The sequence below is a fragment of the Pituophis catenifer genome, unplaced genomic scaffold (assembly GCF_029215685.1).
Source record: "Pituophis catenifer annectens isolate HBS135680 unplaced genomic scaffold, rPitCat1.0.hap2 SCAF_3, whole genome shotgun sequence".
NCBI classification, from domain to species: Eukaryota; Metazoa; Chordata; class Lepidosauria; order Squamata; family Colubridae; genus Pituophis; species Pituophis catenifer.
Window position 1 is genome coordinate 4,528,122 of NW_027256883.1, and position 18,278 is coordinate 4,546,399.

At 42.9% G+C, this 18,278-nt stretch overlaps 1 protein-coding gene across 6 annotated transcripts in view; it reads left to right on the plus strand.

The window, feature by feature from the left end:
• The window catches only part of TSNARE1 (t-SNARE domain containing 1), a 296,160-nt gene that overhangs the window by 222,654 nt on the left and 55,228 nt on the right, over positions 1-18,278 (plus strand). For all 6 annotated transcript variants that reach the window (XM_070941966.1, XM_070941969.1, XM_070941970.1 and 3 more), the window contains 2 exons: positions 1,220-1,292; positions 2,018-2,100. In XM_070941966.1, the coding sequence (XP_070798067.1) occupies positions 1,220-1,292; positions 2,018-2,100 (156 nt within the window). The remainder of the gene's footprint in view (positions 1-1,219; positions 1,293-2,017; positions 2,101-18,278) is intronic.

Here is an 18,278-nt window from a genome sequence, read left to right on the forward strand (position 1 = left end):
GTTGGTTGGTTGATTGACTATACGCTATCAAGTCATTTTTGACTCAGTAGAGTAGGATAGGATAGGATAGGGTAGGGTAGGGTAGGGTAGGGTAGGGTAGGGTAGGGTAGGGTAGGATAGGATAGGATAGGATAGGATAGGATAGGATAGGATAGGACAGGACAGAAAATATGGAATGGAATGGAATGGAACAGAATGGAGTGGAATAGGGGATAGAGTAGAGTAGAGTAGAACAGAGCAGAACAGAACAGAACATACAGCATAGGATAGGGCAGGGCAGGGCAGGACAGGACAGGACAGGACAGGACAGGACAGGACAGGACAGGATAGGATAGGATAGGATAGGATAGGATAGGATAGGATAGGACAGAAAATATGGAATGGAACGGAATGGAACAGAACAGAAAGAATGGAGCGGAATGGAGTGGAATAGGGGATAGAGTAGAGTAGAGTAGAGTAGAGCAGAGCAGAGTAGAGTAGAGTAGAGTAGAATAGTTGAATTGAATAGAAGGAAAAGAAAGGGAAGGGAACTGAACAGAACGGAATGGAACAGAACGGAACAGAATATACAGCATAGGATAGGGCAGGGCAGGAAGAATAGAATAGAATAGAATAGAATAGAATAGAATAGAATAGAATAGAATAGAATAGAATAGAATAGAATAGAATGTACAGGGAAGGGAAGAGGAGAGGAGAGGAGAGGAGAGGAGAGGAGAGGAGAAGAGAAGAGAAGAGAAGAGAAGAGAAGAGAAGAGAAGAGAAGAGAAGAGAAGAGAAGAGAAGAGAAGAGAAGAGAAGAGAAGAGATATTTATATTATATTTATTTACATAATCAATAATATGTCCCTTGGGAGTTGGGCGGCATAGAAATGCGACAAAATAAATAAATAAATAAATAATGAGATCAACAATAATTAGTGACTTATAGTTCTGTCTTGGGGAAGCTGTGACAGTCATTAAGTGTGAAAAATGGCCATAAGTCAACTTTTTTCAGTGTTGAGGCAACTTCAAACTGTCCCTAAATGAACAGTTGCAATTTTTTTTGGATTCTTTCAATACAGAAATGGGAGGTATCTTACTAGAATTTTTTTTTTCAAAAAAAAAGAAGAATTGGAATAAGATAAACCATATTTCTCCAACTATCTTTCTATTAAAAATGTTAATTTATACATTTTTTTTTCTACTCATAGTTTCCTTTCTCATGTTTTTTTTTTTTCAGAGTGATATGTTGGATGTCAACCAGATCATTAAAGACCTGGCCTCGATGGTGTATGAGCAGGGAGACACAATAGGTGGGTATCATCAGAGCTCTCGTGCATTGAAATCTAAACCCATTTCCACTATTACTACAGATAAACCTCCAAGTGGCCTCAACAACCCTCAAAAAGGATGCAAATGACCAGCTTTGTCTGTAAGGAATATAAATCCTTCCATTCCCCACCAACCAGCCAGGGTGTCAACTCCCAAAGCGTCCCTGGCCTGCTCTCGAGTTGCCATAGGCAAAGGGGATGGGAAAACGGCGAAACAGCACGGCAACCAAAAACAAAAGCATATCTCTCTCAAGGCTGTCTCCCAGGGTTACCCACAGCGTCTGGAGGGGAGTGATCTCTACAACCCGTGAAATTGTTCTGTTGGCAAATGTGACTGATGACACACCCTAGGGGGAGGGGGGAAAACAGGGTCAAGTCTGGGCCGTAAATTATGTGGGGTCAGAGTTGGCTTCACTTGGAACGTGCCTACCTGAAGTTCCTAATAAATAACTGGATTTCTTTTGAAGCTTGGCTCGAGGCACATGATTTAATCAGGGCATCCGTCGGAACCCTGACACAGAGCTGAAGAAGCTTCTTGGACGAGAAGCGAAACCTCTTTAAAAGAAAAAAAAAGGAAAGTCCAGTTGCCTCTTGAAAAAGCACCTTTGGGACAACCATGACCTGGAGGACTGAGAATCACCATAGAAATTTAAGGTTTAGCAGTCCTTCTTTTTCGCATAATTACCTGCCCTTCTTTTAATTTATAGACAGCATTGAAGCAAACATTGAGACGGCCTCCGTGAACGTCGACTCCGCCAACGAACAGTTGGCGAAGGCCAGTCAGCATCAAGTAAGTGGATTGTTTTAAAGGCGGCGAAATTGGAGAGAAAAACAGATGGAGGGCAGTGGAAGTTCGTTCTCCGAGCTTACGGGTTGGTTTCTGAATGTTTCGTTACCACGCTAGGTAACATCTTCAGCTGAGTTTAAGGGATGTGTCAGTGTTGGTGTTCTGCTTATAAGGCTTGGTGTGGTCAGTCAGGCTTGTGATGGGGAGGTCATGGCAGGTGAGGGTCTTGTGAGGAGTCAGGTGTGTTTCACGACAGTTGAGGGTCTTGTGATGGGCCTTCTGAGGGGTCAGGTGTAGGTCATGTCAGGTGAGGGTCTTGTGAGGTGTCAGTTGTCTCAGGTGAGGGTCTCGTGTTGGGTCAAGTATGGGTCACATCAGGAGAGGGTCTGGTGGTGGATGTTGTGATAGGTCAAGTGTCAGTTACATCAAGTCTTGTGATGGGTCAGATGTGGGTCACGTCAGGTGAGAATCTTGTGATGGGTCTTGGGAAGGGTTTTGAGGAGTCAGATGTGGGTCACGTCTTGTGAAGGGTCAGATGTGTTTCATGACAGTTGAGAGTCTTGTGACGGGCCTTGGGAGGGGTCAGGTGTGAGTCACATCAGGTGAGGGTCTTCTGAGGGGTCAGGTGTAGGTCATGTCAGGTGATGGTCTTGTGAAGGTTCAGGTATGGGTCATGCAGGTGAGGGTCTTGTGATGGGTCAGGGGAGGGTCTTGTGAGGGGTCAGGTATGGTTCACGACAGTTGAGGGTCTTGTGATGGGCCTTGTGAGGGATCAAGTGTAAGTCACATCAGGTGAGGGTCTTGTGAGGGATCAGGTGTGTTTCATGTCAGGTGAGGGTCTCATGTGAGTCAAGTATGGGTCATGTCAGGAGAGGGTCTGGTGGATGTTGTGATGGGTTAAGTGTGGGTTACATCAAGTCTTGTGATGGGTCAGATGTGGGTTACGTCAGGTGAGAATGTTGTGATGGACCTTGTGAAGGGTTTTGAGGAGTCAAATGTGGGTCACATCAAGTGAGAATCTTGTGATTCACCTTGTGAAGGGTTGTGAGGAGTCAAATGTGGGTCACATCAAGTGAGAATCTTGTGATTCACCTTGTGAAGGGTTGTGAGGAGTCAAATGTGGGTCACATCAAGTGAGAATCTTGTGATTCACCTTGTGAAGGGTTGTGAGGAGTCAAATGTGGGTCACGTCAGGTGAGGGTCTTGTGATGGGCCTTGTGAAGAGTTTTGAGGAGTCAAATGTGGGTCATATCAGGTGAGGGTCTTGTGATTCACCTTGTGAAGGGTTGTGAGGAGTCAAATGTGGGTCACGTCAGGTGGGGGCCTTGTGATGGGCCTTGTGAAGAGTTTTGAGGAGTCAAATGTGGGTCACATCAAGTGAGAATCTTGTGATTCACCTTGTGAAGGGTTGTGAGGAGTCAAATGTGGGTCACGTCAGGTGAGGGTCTTGTGATTCACCTTGTGAAGGGTTTTGAGGAGTCAAATGTGGGTCACGTCAGGTGGGGGCCTTGTGATGGGCCTTGTGAAGAGTTTTGAGGAGTCAAATGTGGGTCATATCAGGTGAGGGTCTTGTGATGGGCCTTGTGAAAGGTTTTGAGGAGTCAAATGTGGGTCACATCAAGTGAGAATCTTGTGATGCACTTTGTGAAGGGTTGTGAGGAGTCAAATGTGGGTCACGTCAGGTGGGGGCCTTGTGATTCACCTTGTGAAGGGTTGTGAGGAGTCAAATGTGGGTCACGTCAGGTGAGGGCCTTGTGATGGGCCTTGTGAAGAGTTTTGAGGAGTCAAATGTGGGTCACATCAGATGAGAATCTTGTGATGGGCCTTGTGAAGGGTTTGGAGGAGTCAAATGTGGGTCACATCAGATGAGAATCTTGTGATGGGCCTTGTGAAGGGTTTGGAGGAGTCAAATGTGGGTCACGTCAGATGAGAATCTTGTGATGGGCCCTGTGAAAGGTTGTGAGGAGTCAAATGTGGGTCACGTCAGGTGAGGGCCTTGTGATGGGCCTTGTAATGCGGAGATCATGCCAGATGAGGCTCATTGGGAAGTGAACTCCTGGTTGTGGGGTGGGTTGTGTGGGTTGGCTGAGGGTCGGTGCCGTTGCTGGTTGGTTGTGCGGTACACACAATCAGACACTGTAAAACTGCCAGCCCTTTTCCTGGGGTCTTTGGGAATCTTTCTAAAATGTCTCCCTTCATCGCTTGCATTAAAAATCGGCCCTCTGAGAGAGGCCTACTAAACTGAATTTCTCCTCACCCAAAAAATTTTTTAAAAAAATGAAAGCCATAATTGCTCTCTTTCGAACGAGACACCGCTTTTCACGCTCCGATCTTGAGCACTTCCTAAGTAGGTAACCGAAGAAAAAGTAGCACAAACAGATGTGAAGACGGGGGAGGAAATAGGATTTACTCGTGCTGTTTTTAAGCCTGTTTGCCTTGAAGCGAGGGCCAGGCGAGTTTTGAAGTGTGCATGTAAGAAGAAAACAAGCAGCAAAATTGGATTTTTTTTAAAAAAAAATAAATAAGTGTGTTGACAAATTCTAGAATGATATGGCAAAATGTTTAACGAAGTGGATTTGGGAGAAAGACGTAGCTTTTCTCCGAGGGAGAATTTTCACCAGATGGAAAAGTGTTTTTTTACATTTAGACAAGAAAAACCCAAAAGCACAGGTATGGAATAGGTGGTACCTGGCTCAATAATAGCAGTTGCAAGAGGGATCTTGGAGTCCTAATGGACAATCATTTAAATATGAGCCAGCAGTGTGCAGCTGCAGCTTAAAAAGTCAATGCAATCCTAGGCTGCATTTACAAAGAGATGGAATCAACATCATGTGAAGTGTTAATACCACTTTATAATGTTTTGGTAAGACCACACTTGGAATATTGCAACCAGTTTTGGTCACCACACTATAAAAAAGATGTAGAGACTCTAGAAAGAGTGCAGAGAAGAGCAACCGAGATGATTAGGGGACTGGAGACTAAAACGTATGAAGAACATTTGCAGGAACTGGGCATGGCTAGTTAGTGAGAAGGACCAGGGGAGACATGAGAGCAGTCTTCCAATATTTGAGGGGCTGCCACAAAGAAGAGGGAGTCAAGCTATTTTCCAAACCACCCGAAGGCCAGACAAGGAATAAGGGATGGAAACTGATCAAGGAGACATTCAACCTGGAAATAAGGAGGAATTTTCTGACAGTGAGAACAACCAACCAATTGCCTTCAGAAGTTGTGGGAGCTTCATCATTGGAGGCTTTCAAGAGGAGATTGGACTTCCATTTGTCAGAAATGGTGTAGAGTCTCCTGCTTGGGTAGGGGGTTGGACTAGATGACTTACAATACAAGGTCCCTTCCAACTCTGTTAATCTGTTAATGTCTACTTTAATGAAGAGAAGGACTAGGGGAGACATGATAGCAGTGTTCCGATATCTCAGGGGCTGCCCCAAAGATGAGGGAGTCAAACTATTCTTCAAAGCACTTGAGGGTAGGACAAGAAGCAATGGGTGGAAACTAAGCAAGGAGAGAAGCAACTTAGAACTAAGGAGAAATTTCCTGACAGTGAGAACAATTAACCAGTGAAACAACTTACCTCCAGAAGTTGTAAATGCTCCAACATTGGAAGTTTTTAAGAAGATATTGGACTCTTCTCCTCCTCCTCTTCCTTCTCCTCCTCCTCCTCCTCCTCCTCCTGCTCTTCCTCTTCCTTCCCCCTCATCTTCCTCTTCCTTCCCCCTCCTCTTCTTCCTCCTCCTCCTCCTCCATCGTTCTTTTTGTTAAATCACTTTTGAACTTGCTTACCTGGCCAACCTAGACAAGGATTGAAAAACATAGCTCTCACCACCACATTTGGCGAACCAGGTCAGGAGAAAAATAGAGATTCCCATTCACCTTAACACACCCCAAGTTCCGAGGGCTCACCTTGTACCTGAACGCAAAAGGGAAATATTGCTTGTCTTAGCGGTACGCGATGCAATTAAGCCATATTGTTTTAATCTCCACGGCAGAATGGGGGAGAGCGGGTGGCCTCCCATCAAATTTGCACTCCATAAAGTTTGCACGGGCAAAAAAAAAAAAAACCAAAAAACCTTGCTTGCAATGACAGGCCAGGTGAGAGCCGATGCTTTCGCAAGTCATTTGCCGTTTTGAGTTTTACCTTCATGCAGGAAGGTGAGCTGCAAACTGAGTGAGTCGGCCAACCTGGTGAGGGAGGTTTCTCAAGGGTTGGAGTTTCCTTGTTGAAGATTTAGAGAGGAGAAATCCTTTGGCTAGACGGGTGTCAGGCCCCCGGTGCTTTTAATCACCCAAGGGCAGCCTTGCAAATGAAGAAGAAGCAGCGCCGGTCACATCTGGGCAGCTGTGCCCTCTGTTTGGATTAGAGAGATAGAATAATAGAGTTGGAAGGAAGGAAAGAAGGAAAGAGAGAGAGAGAGAGAGAGAGAAAAGAGAAAGAAGGAAGGAAGGAAGGAAGGAAGGAAAGAAAGAAAGAAAGAAAGAAAGAAAGAAAGAAAGAAAGAAAGAAAGAAAGAAAGAAAGAAAGAAAGAAAGAAAGAAAGAAAGAAGAAATCTAGGACAGAAGCATTTTTATTTATTTAAATGTATTGGCCACCCAAATTCAGTGGACTCTGGTGTTTAATATCACAATATCCTTTCCAACCATATGTGTGTTTTTGCTCCTCCAAAACTTCTAAATGGCATGAATGCAGCCACCAAATATAAACCTCAGCTGGTGTTTATCTTCGTTAAAACAAAAATATGCAATATATTTCTTTCTCCCTCTCCCTCTCCCTCTCCCTCTCCCTCTCCCTCTCCCTCTCCATCTCTCTCTCTCTCTCTCTCTCTATCTATCTATCTATCTATCTATCTATCTGTCTATCTATTTATCTACCAGCTGAATACTCATGCTCCACTACGAAACTATGTGATTGGGCTTGATAAATTAACACTTACAGCTTGAAAATTAATGAGTAGTTACGATTGGCCTCTCCTCTCCCCTTCTCTCCCTCAGGTTGCCCCACAGAAGCCTCCCCTATCCTATCCTCTTCTCTCCCTTAGGCTTGTCCTACAAAATCCTCTCCTCTCCTCTCCTGTTCTCTCCAGAGTTATTTTCAGATTGGGAGGGGGCGTAGAATGTCTAACTAATTAGCATCAGAGCGTGTTAATAATAATATAAGAAATACTAACGATCTGATGGTCATTTAGAAAAATCCTTTCTTAGCAAGCACCTAGAGGTAAGAGGAACATAAGTGCCAAATATCAAGTTTGTAGGCTTTACGGTTCTGGAGATTTTGTGATTACGGCGTGAGTGGTTTTCACATTTATATATATAGATTTATCTATATGTTTTCGTAGATTTTCACGGGTACAGGTATGCAAGTCTTGGCGTATTCGTGTCTTTTCCCGTGTAAGATTGAGAATATCTTGGCGACGTTTCGACGAGGTCCCACTCGTCATCTTCAGGCTGGTTTCTTCGGCTTCGTGCATGTGCAAGCAAAGCGTGATCGGAGTTTTCATCTCTCTATAAATACTGGTGTGGGAGGTGTGGGGCATCAGTCCCGTTGCTCCAAGCGGGTTGGTCGGCTGTGCAGTTACATCTTGATTAGTTGATGTTTGCAGATTAGTCGGCTGTTTCGTAACATCCTGTGTGGGCAAGGTCCTAGCTGAGTGCCCATTAGTCTTTTGTGTTGTAATGACCTGGATAATGGCACATGCACGAAGCCGAGGACACCAGCCTGAAGATGACGAGTGGGACCTCGTCGAAATGTCGCCAAGATACTCTCAATCTTACACGGGAAACGACCCAAATACGCCAAGACTTGCATCTATCTATCTATCTATCTATCTATCTATTATCTATCTATCTATCTATCTATCTATCTATCTATCTATCTATCTATCTATCTATCTATCTATTTATCTATCTATCTATCTATCTATCTATCTATCTATCTATCTATCATCTATTTATCTATCTCTATCCATCTATCTGTCTATTGTCTATCTATCTATTTATCTATCTATTTATCTATCTATCTATCTATCTATCTATCTATTATCTATCTATCATCTATCTATCTATCATCTATTTATCTATCTCTATCCATCTATCTGTCTATCGTCTATCTATCTATTTATCTATCTACTATCTATCTATCTATCTATTATCTATCTATCTATCATCTATCTATCTATCATCTATTTATCTATCTCTATCCATCTATCTGTCTATCGTCTATCTATCTATTTATCTATCTATTGATCTATCTATCATCTATCTATCTATCTATCTATCTATCTATTATCTATTTATCTATCTCTATCCATCTATCTATCGTCTATCTATCTATTTATCTATCTATCTACTATCTATCTATCTATTATCTATCTATCTATCATCTATCTATCTATCATCTATTTATCTATCTCTATCCATCTATCTGTCTATCGTCTATCTATTTATCTATCTATCATCTATTTATCTATCTCTATCCATCTATCTGTCTATCGTCTATCTATCTATTTATCTATCTATTTATCTATCTATCTATCATCTATCTATCATCTATCTATCTATTATCTATCTATCTATCTATCTATCTATCTATCTATCTATCTATTATCTATCTATCTATCTATCTATCATCTATTTATCTATCTCTATCCATCTATCTGTCTATCGTCTATGTATCTATTTATCTATCTATTTATCTATCTATCTACTATCTAAAGTGAGGACAAAATGGCTTTGTCAATTAGTGAAAATCTGAACATTAGTAAATTCAAAAACAGGCTCAAATATATATTTTGGAGACGTGGCAAAACAATAAGAACATTTTCTGCATTTTTATTTTTTTATTTTTTAAATGTATGATAATGCTGGGAGGGCTAGAATATTTCCCTACCAGCATTTGGACAACGTGATTAACCGGTTCAATTAAATCTGATTCATTTTAAATGTGTTTAGTGTTTACGCGCGTGTGTGTGTTTATGGGGCTGAGTATATTCTGCAAAACCAGCCCTTTTCATCTCGTTTATTGTTTTGCTGTATTCTGCAAATCTGGAAAAGTAGACAAATTCGGTAACCACGTTCAACGCGTGGAGAAATGCAGTCAAATAAAGCAAACTTTTCTGCTAAGTTTCCTTCCCTTAAAGATTGTAGGTTTTTTTTTGTTGTTGTTGTTGCTTCAAAAAATACGTGGGGGAAAAAAAGAGCAATTAAAATGGGCAGCCAGACTCAACTAGAGAGAACCTCTGGCATGGTTCACCAACCCTCTTGAGTTTTAAAAACAGGTTTTTCTTCTGTTTATTGGTTTTATGAACAAACTTTTAAGATTTTTATTCCACTTTAGGGTGCTATAAATTGCCCAGATTTGGTAGAGTAGCAAGCATGTATATCTAGGTAATAAAATAAAATAAAAATAAGCATTTGGGGGCAGGAGGGACGAGGAGAATGTGGATAAGATAAGCATGAAGAATAGAAAATAATGTTTGTTTAACTGGCATGTTTGATATACTCTGCATATAGATTGGTGTGTCTGAATTACCATAAAGGCATCAAAATCTCCCTTGAATTTGAAGATAATCGAGTGAGTGTCTATAGCCGTGATGGCGAACCTATGGCACGCGTGCCACCTGTGGCACATGGGGCCATATTTGTGGGCACGCGAGCATTGCCCTAGCTCAACTCCAGCACATATGCACACGCTGGCCAGCTGATTTTTGGGCCTTCCGGGCCCACCGGAAGTTGGGAAATGGCCTCTGGTGGGCAGGGAAGGCTGTTTTTGCCCTCCCCAGGCTCCTAGAATGCCTCTGGAGCCTGGGGAGGGCCAAAAAACAGACCTACCGTGCCCACTGTGCATTCACATGCTAAAAGCGGGGGGAGCGCAGTGGGGGTCACGTGCACATGTGCGGGCGGGAAGGGCACATTGAATTATGGGTGTGGGCATGGGTGTGCGTGACCCCCCACTCTCCCCCCGCTTTTGGCACACGATGGCAAAAAGGTTAGCCATCACTGGTCTAAAGGGAAAGGATAAAACATAGGACAGCCGTGACTTCTATCATCAGAAGTCCCCTTCATTTTTTTTATGTGTGACACAAAAATGGGCAGATCTTCAGGAGTAACCACAATGACTCCTGTTTTGACTTTTGGGTCAACCAAACAGGGCCTACAGAAGGTCCTGGCATCAGAACACTGTTCCTCTGTCAAGGGTTGAATTTGAGAATAAACTCCATTGTCGATGGAAGTGAATATTTGCAATTCAGGGTCGAACTGTGGGGTCCTTGGTGCTGTTGTGGCCCGTCGGTGGCCTGTGGAGCTGGCAGCAGAGTCGGACAGTGAGGAGGTTGGGAAGGAACTTGGGCCAGTCCTGGGGGCTGGGGAAAGCTCGGACGAGGGCTCTGCATTGGAGGCAGAGAGGGAGATAGACAGAAGTGAGGCAGAGGAACACCTGGAGCCTGTTCCCATTGTGCGCATGCGCAGAGCTGCCAGAAGACAAGAACAACTCAGAAAGCAGGGTCAACTTGGGAGTAAAGCCACACCTTGGAGATGATTGGCACCTCCCATAGGAAATAAAAGAGGAGCGAACAGGGAGTGGGCTTTTGCAGGAAACAATTCGTTCGTTCCGTGACTCTGAGAGACTCTGTGCCAAGTTTTGCCTTGTACTGCGTTTGGAAACAAGTTACGTGGCAGCTTGCCAAGTGAGATAAGGTCTGTGTTGATAAATATTCCTCTGAAAGACTGTTTGGACAGGCCTTGCTGACTGTGAATCAAAGTAATTCACAGTCGTGTAAATAAAAGAGGTTTCGCCAGGACCAAGACTCTGCTTCCTGCTAGGTCAGAACAAGTGCTCTCTGAGCTTGGTGGTTTCTATGCAGGAGTTTCATGACCCAACTAGGGAACATCATCAGTGCTAGAAGGGAGTTTGTGAAGAGGAGGAGGAGGAGGAGTAGAAGGAGAAGAAGAAGAGGAGGAGGAGGAGGAGGAGGAGGAGGAGGAGGAGGAGGAGGAGGAGGAGGAGAAAAGGAGGAGGAGGAGGGGGACGACTGTGGGGTTCCTGGTGAATTCTGAGCTTGTTTGTTTTCTTGTAGACCTTTCATTACCCAACTAGATAGCATCATCAATGGGAGAAGGAAGAGGAGTTCGTGAATGGAAGAGAGGGAGAAAGAGAGTAGGAGTAGGAGGAATGGAGGATTGTGGGGGTCATTTATCTATTTATTTATTTATTTTATTTATTTGAATTTTTATACCGCCCTTCTCCCGAAGGACTCAGGGCGGTGTACAGCCAAAATAAGAACGCACAAATATAAAATTTAAAAGCAATTTAAAATATATATTAAACAATATGGCCCATAACTAATTTAAAAACCCATTCTTAAAAAATGACGATTCAAAGTTGAAGAATTGGAATCATGCCAGCCCGGCTTGTTGGAACAGAAGAGTCTTGAGGGCACAGTGGAAGGTGCGTAGGTCCGGGATCCTCCGAATCTCCGGGGGCAATTTGTTCCAGAGGGCAGGTGCCCCCACAGAGAAGGCTCTCCCCCTGGGGGTCGCCAGTCGACATTGCCTGACCGACTGAGCTTGATGAACTGAGCTTCTGTTTTCTTGTAGACCTTTCATTACCCACAGCATCATCAGTGTGAGAAGGCAGTGGGGTTTGCTCTTGGCTGAAATGCAGTTCCTTCTTGCCCTGATGATGTTACCTAGTTGTGTAACAAAACGTCTGAAAGCTCAGAGAGCATCAGCGATCTCTACTATGTTGATTGGAAGCCATACTAAACTCTAGGGAATCCGTTTTCAAAATCTGACCGATCTGGGGAGATCTAGCCCTCTCCGTGTAAAATAAAAGGTACCCCCCATCCCGTCCACTTACTCTAAGGTAAAAGTAAAGGTTCCCCTCGCACATATGTGCTAGTCATTCCCGACTCTAGAGGGCAGTGCTCATTTCTGTTTCAAAGGTGAAGAGCCAGCGCTGTCCGGAGATGTCTCCATGGTCATGTGGCTGGCATGACTCAATGCCAAAGGTGCACGGAACACTGTTACCTTCCCACCAAAGGTGGTCCCTATTTTTCTACTTGCATTTTTTACGTGTTTTCAAACTGCTAGGTTGGCAGAAGCTGGGGCAAGTAACGGGAGCTCACCCCATTCCGCGGCACAAGGGATTCAAACCGCTGAACTGCCGACCTTTCGATCGAGAAGCTCAGCTCACTTACTCTAGCCTATGCCTTAAAACATGCCTTCCAAGGTTTTGCTGAGCACTTAAGTCTCTAATGTCTCCATTTATATTAATAGAGGCTGGAAATTATCCAGTCTAGGTGAATACGGATGGAGTTCATGAAGATGACTCTACTAAGTACATTAGAGACGGTTTGGCTACGTCAAGGTATTTGCTTTGAAGCTACCATTAGTGAGTAACAAAGGCCAGAGAAGGGCCAATGGAGAATTAAACTGTAGAGCTGGACGAGAAGAGTAGCATTTAAAAGGTTCCCAAAATAAGGTAATTGAATGCTAGCATCCTTTTTTTTAATATTAGTCACTTTCTTAATAGGACAGTAATGTTGCTTTTGGGTCCTCCTTAATCCCACGATCAAAACCCTTGGTGGCCATTGCTTCACAGCATTTTAATTTTTCTTCCTTTCTCTGCCTTCTATAAAAACAAAAAAGGAAGCGCATGGAAGGGAGATGGTGAAGGAGAGGAAGAGGGGAGCCCTCATTTCAACTCCCAAGCTGCAAATATTCTGCTTTATTGGAGCCATTTTGAAAAGGTGATTTGGCTGTGTTCTCCTTCCAGGGTCTCACTTAATAAGGGGCATTAATGTTCCTCCAGACCAAACGATGAGAACATTTTCTTCACCCATCCCCACAAAGGAGACTCCAGACAAAGGGTTGTCCAATCTCTTCTTAAAAAGCTCCAGTGATGGAGCACCCACAACTTCTAGAGGCAGGGCGTTCCACCGGTTAATAGTTCTCACAGATAGACAACTTCTCCTTAGTTCTAGGTTGGATCTAGAATTATAGAATTGTTGTGGAATGAAAGGACCAAGCAACATTCCTGGGTCAGCCAGAGACAGTTTTATTGCGCAAGGTTCAGAGCCAGTTTTGTACCTGAAGCTTTGAAGAAGGAGAGAACTCTGATACAACGGTTTTTTATACATTTCTAAGACAAAGGATTCATTGAGATCGTACATTTTCCATATATGGTTAACATGAGATCATACATCCGATTTTCCCTATATGGTTACATACACTGGATAATAATTTCATCTAATTACTTAAAGCATTAATCTTAGTTTACAAAATTATCTTAGCCACACAACTTTTCTTAAAGTGCTCGGAGTTGCTAATGGGAGAGTTACTACTGTCCTTGGGTAAATTTATTGGATTAAGTAACTCTTTGTAACATGTAAGTCTTTGTGTCATTCACAGTGAGGTCACTCAGATGTTTTTCCATATGGCGGTCCTTTCCGTGACATCTAGGTCTCAGAAGATATATTACCACTTAATGGGGTTTAACTGTTTGTTAATATAATCTCCAACAAGAACTTTCCTCTCTTATAATAATGTGAATAGAGAGGTTCTCTCAGAGTTCATGTATCTAAGCACGTCTTCCCCTTATAATAATGTGAATAGAGAGGGTCCTCCAGAGCCCATATATCTGACTCTGTATGATTCCTTTTTTATTCACATTATTTCTTTTATCTACATTAGAATTAACAGAGTTGGAAGGGACCTTGGAGGTCTTCTAATCCGACCTCCTGCTCAGGCAGGAAACCCTCCACCACTTCAGACAAATGGTTCTCCAATCTCTTCTTTAAAACCTCCAGTGTGGGAGCATTCACAAGTTCTGGAGGCAAGTTGTTCCACTGATTAATTGTTCTCACTGTCAGGAAGTTTCTCCTTAGTTCTAGCTTGCTTCTCTACTTTATACTCCTTTGAAGGATTTATACTCCTTGCAGACAGCTGGTCATTTGCATCCTTTTAGAGGGTCGTTGAGGCCATCTGGATGGTTTTTTGTGTCCTCAGGGTCAGCGGAGTAGTGCAAATGGTTGTGGATACGCTCACTTCCAGTACTACTGCAAACAGCCAGGTAGCCTCAACAAGTCTCTAAAAAGAATGCAAATGACCAGCTGTCTGCAAGGAATATCAATCCTTCCATTCCCCACCATCCAGTCAGAGCTGAAGAAGCTTCTTGGATGAGGAGCGAAACGTCTTCAAAAGAAAAAACCAGAAAGTCCAGTTGCCTCCTGAAAAAGAAGCACCTTTGGGACAACCATGACCTGGATGACTGAGACTCTCTACAGACATTTAGCTATGCAATTTGGGATGAACACCCTTTGAATGGTGTGGGAGTAGGAATGGATTTCCAGAGGAAAAAATTGCAGACGACAGGAACCATTTGCACCACACAAGTGATCCTGAGGACACCAATAAACCTCCAAGTGTAAGAGCCTTGGTGGCGCAGCAGACTAAAGTGCTGTTAAGTAACACCAGCTGCCTGCAATTACTGCAAGTTCGAATCTCACCAGGCTCAAGGTTGACTCAGCCTTCCATCCTTCCGAGGTAGGTAAAATGAGGACCCGGTTTGTGGGGGCAATAAGCTGACTTTGTATAAAAAAAAAACACCGCTTAGGGGGCCCCCGAAAGCCCTACTAAGCAGGTATATACAAAAGTATGAAGGTTATTGCTTAACGCATTATAAGCCGCCCTGAGTCTCCGGAGAAGGGCGGCATACAAATTGAACTCAAGGTTGACTCAGCCTTCCATCCTTTCGAGGTAGGTTAAATGAGGACCCAGATTGTGGGGGCAATAAGCTGACTTTGTATAAATATACAAAAGTATGAAGGCTATTGCTTAACGCATTGTAAGCTGCCCCGAGTCTCTGGAAAAGGGCGGCATTTAAACCGATAAATAAATGAATGAATGAATGAATGAATGAATGAATGAATGAATGAATGAATGAATGAATGAATAAATAATAAACAAACAAATATACAAACAAACAAACAAACCATGACCTGGATGACTGAGAAGCTCTTCAGATGTTTAGCTATGCAATTTTGGATGAACACCCTTGGAATAGTCTGGGAGTAGGAATGGAATGGAATGGAATGGAATGGAATGGAATGGAATGGAATGGAATGGAATGGAATGGAATGGAATGGAATGGAAAAATTGCATTCCACAGGGACTACAGGTACCATTAGCATTATTCAGGTGACCCTGAGGACACAGGACAAACCTCCAAGTGGCCTCAACGACTCTTTAAAAAGGATGCAAATGACCAGCTGTCTGCAAGGAGCATCAATCCTTCCATTTCCTCCCACCATCCAGTCAGAACTGAAGAAGCTTCTTGGATGAGAAGCGAAAAAACGTCTTCAAAGAAAAAACAAGAAAGTCCACTTGCCTCCTGAAAAAAAAGCACTTTTGTGAGAACATGCTTCCTCTTTGAAATCCCAGCCTGATCAGATGAAACATTCAAAAAGTGGATTTTTGGGAGAAAGTTTGCAAAGACCCTTAACAGCGAGGCTGAAGGGATGGGGGGTGGGGAGGAGGGTTGGGTGTCTGTTTGTCCGTTTGTATTTCTGCAAACGGTGTTTTCTTAATAAGATTTGCATGGATATTCGCTTTGCATGGATATTCCCGCTCTGCAGGAGCCGGGGACGAGATAAACCCTTATTTGCATGTTTATATCCATATTTTGAAAAGGAAACCCGTTCTTGTGTTTAAAAAAACAGTAAGCCCTTCTCAAAATCTCCACCGTCTAAGCTAACTAAAAATAATATTTTATTCCTCCCTTTCCCCCCCTGCTTCTTCTCCTTAGAAAAGAGACATTCTGGTCCTCTCAAACCCTTTATTATCGGTTTAAAATTAATGCAAAGGACCAGGGAGAGGGGGTAAATAACCTTGGGCAAGATTTAAATCAATCGGTCGTACGTTGAATAAATAACAAGGGGGGAAGATATCTATCTTAGAGGCATTGTGAGGAAAGAAGAATAAAAGTTAAAACGAGCGAATTCAAGGCAGAAGGCTGAAAGGAAAGGAAAGAAGGAAGCTGCTGGATTTTTTTATTTTTGATTTATATGTCGCCCTTCTCCGGAGACTCAGGGCGGCTTACAATGCGTTAAGCAATAGCCTTCATACATTTGTATATTTATACAAAGTCAGCTTATTGCCCCCACAACTGGGTCCTCAATTTACCTACCTTAGAAAGGATGGAAGGCTGAGTCAACCTTGAGCCTTGGAGAGATTCAATCCTGCAGTAATTGCAGACAGCTGGTGTTAATAACCAGCTTAATAACAGGGTGCCTTAGACCACTGTACTACCAAGATTTTAAGGTCCATTTTAAGGTCCAGGATTCGTAGAGTAGAGTAGAGTAGAGTAGAGTAGAGTAGAATAGAATAGAATAGAATAGAATAGAATAGAATAGAATAGAATAGAATAGAATAGAATAACAGAGTTGGAAGGGACCTTGGAGGTCTTCTAGTCCAACCCCCTGCTTAGGCAGGAAACCCTATTCCACTTCAGACAAGTGGTTATCCAACATCTACTTAAAAACTGGTTAATTGTTCTCACTGTCAGGAATTTTGTCCTTAGTTCTAGGTTGCTTCTCTCCTTGATTCATTTCCATCTATTGCTTCTTGTCCTGCTTTTAGGTGCTTTGGAGAATAGCTTGACTCCCTCTTCTTTGTGGCAACCCCTGAGATATTGGAAGACTGCTATCATGTCTCCCCTAGTCCTTCTTTTCATTAAAGTAGAGATACCCAATTCCAGCAACGGTTCTTCATATGTTTTATCCTCCAGTTGTTTGTTTGTTCGTTCATTCGTTAAATTTATTTGTCGCCCATCTCACCGTGAGGCTACTCTACTCTGGGCATCTTACAAGAACAAAACAGCAAAAGAAAAAGATTTTTAAAATGGAAAAAGAACAATCGTAAAGTCACTAAACGATAAACATTTTTGCAATCATCTGCCGTCCACTGGATGAATTACAGGTAGTCCTCGATTTACGACCGGAGTTGGGGCCAGAATTTCCATTGCTAAGCAAGGACCTTGTTAAGTGAGCCGCGCCTGATTTCATGACCTTTTTTTGGGCCAGGTTTAACAGAGTTGGAAGGGACCTTGTAGGTCATCTAGTCCAACCCCCCACCCAAGCAGGAGACCCTACACCATTTCTGACAGATGGCAGTCCAGTCTCTTCTTGAAAGCCTCCAGGGATGAAGCTCCCAGAACTTCTGAAGGCAACTTCTGTTCCATTAGTTGATTGTTCTCGCTGTCAGGAAATTTCTCCTTATTTCTGGTTGAATCTCTCCTTGGTCAGTTTCCATCCATTATTCCTTGTCTGGCCTTCAGGTGTTTTGGAAAATAGCCTGACCCCCTTCCTCCTCTCTGTGGCAGCCCCTCATGTATTGGAAGACTGCTATCATGTCTCCCCTGGGCCTTCTCCCCTTCTCCTTCTCTTCTCTTCCAGTTCCTGCAACCGTTCATCATATGATTTAGCCTCCAGAGTCCCCTAATCATCCTGGTTGCTCTTTATTTAGGTTATATTGAGGTTATTATAGCATGGAGTGTGCCAAGCTTTGCTTATTTCTTTTATTTATTCCTCACATTTATATAACCACCCATTTCGCAGAATACGACTCTCGAGAGCTGCAATAGCATGCAACCGTAAAAGAAACATGAAAATGTATTTTTTAAAAAGAAAATCAATTTGATTTTAAAAAAAAAAAAGACTAGAAAAGCATCTTTGGTGTTCCACACAATGTAATCATCTCAACCAATTGCCCTTTTCCTGAAAGATTGGAGGACAGGTAATCTATAAAGTTAATCTAAAATTAAGAGCCTTGGTGGCGCAGCAGACTAAAGTGCTGTTAAGTAACACCAGCTGCCTGCAAGTTCATATCTCACCAGGCTCAAGGTTGCCTCAGCCTTCCATCCTTCCGAGGTAGGTAAAATGAGGACCCGGATTGTGGGGGCAATAAGCTGACTTTGTATAAAAAAGAACACCGCTTGGAGAGGGGGGGCGAAAGCCCTACTAAGCAGGTATATACAAAAGGATGAAGACTATTGCTTAAAAACATTGTAAACCGCCCTGAGTCTCCGGAGAAGGGCGGCATATAAATCGAACCAATAAATAAATAAAATAAATAAATTTAATTTTTTACAATCCAAATACTCCTTCTCCAGTTTGAA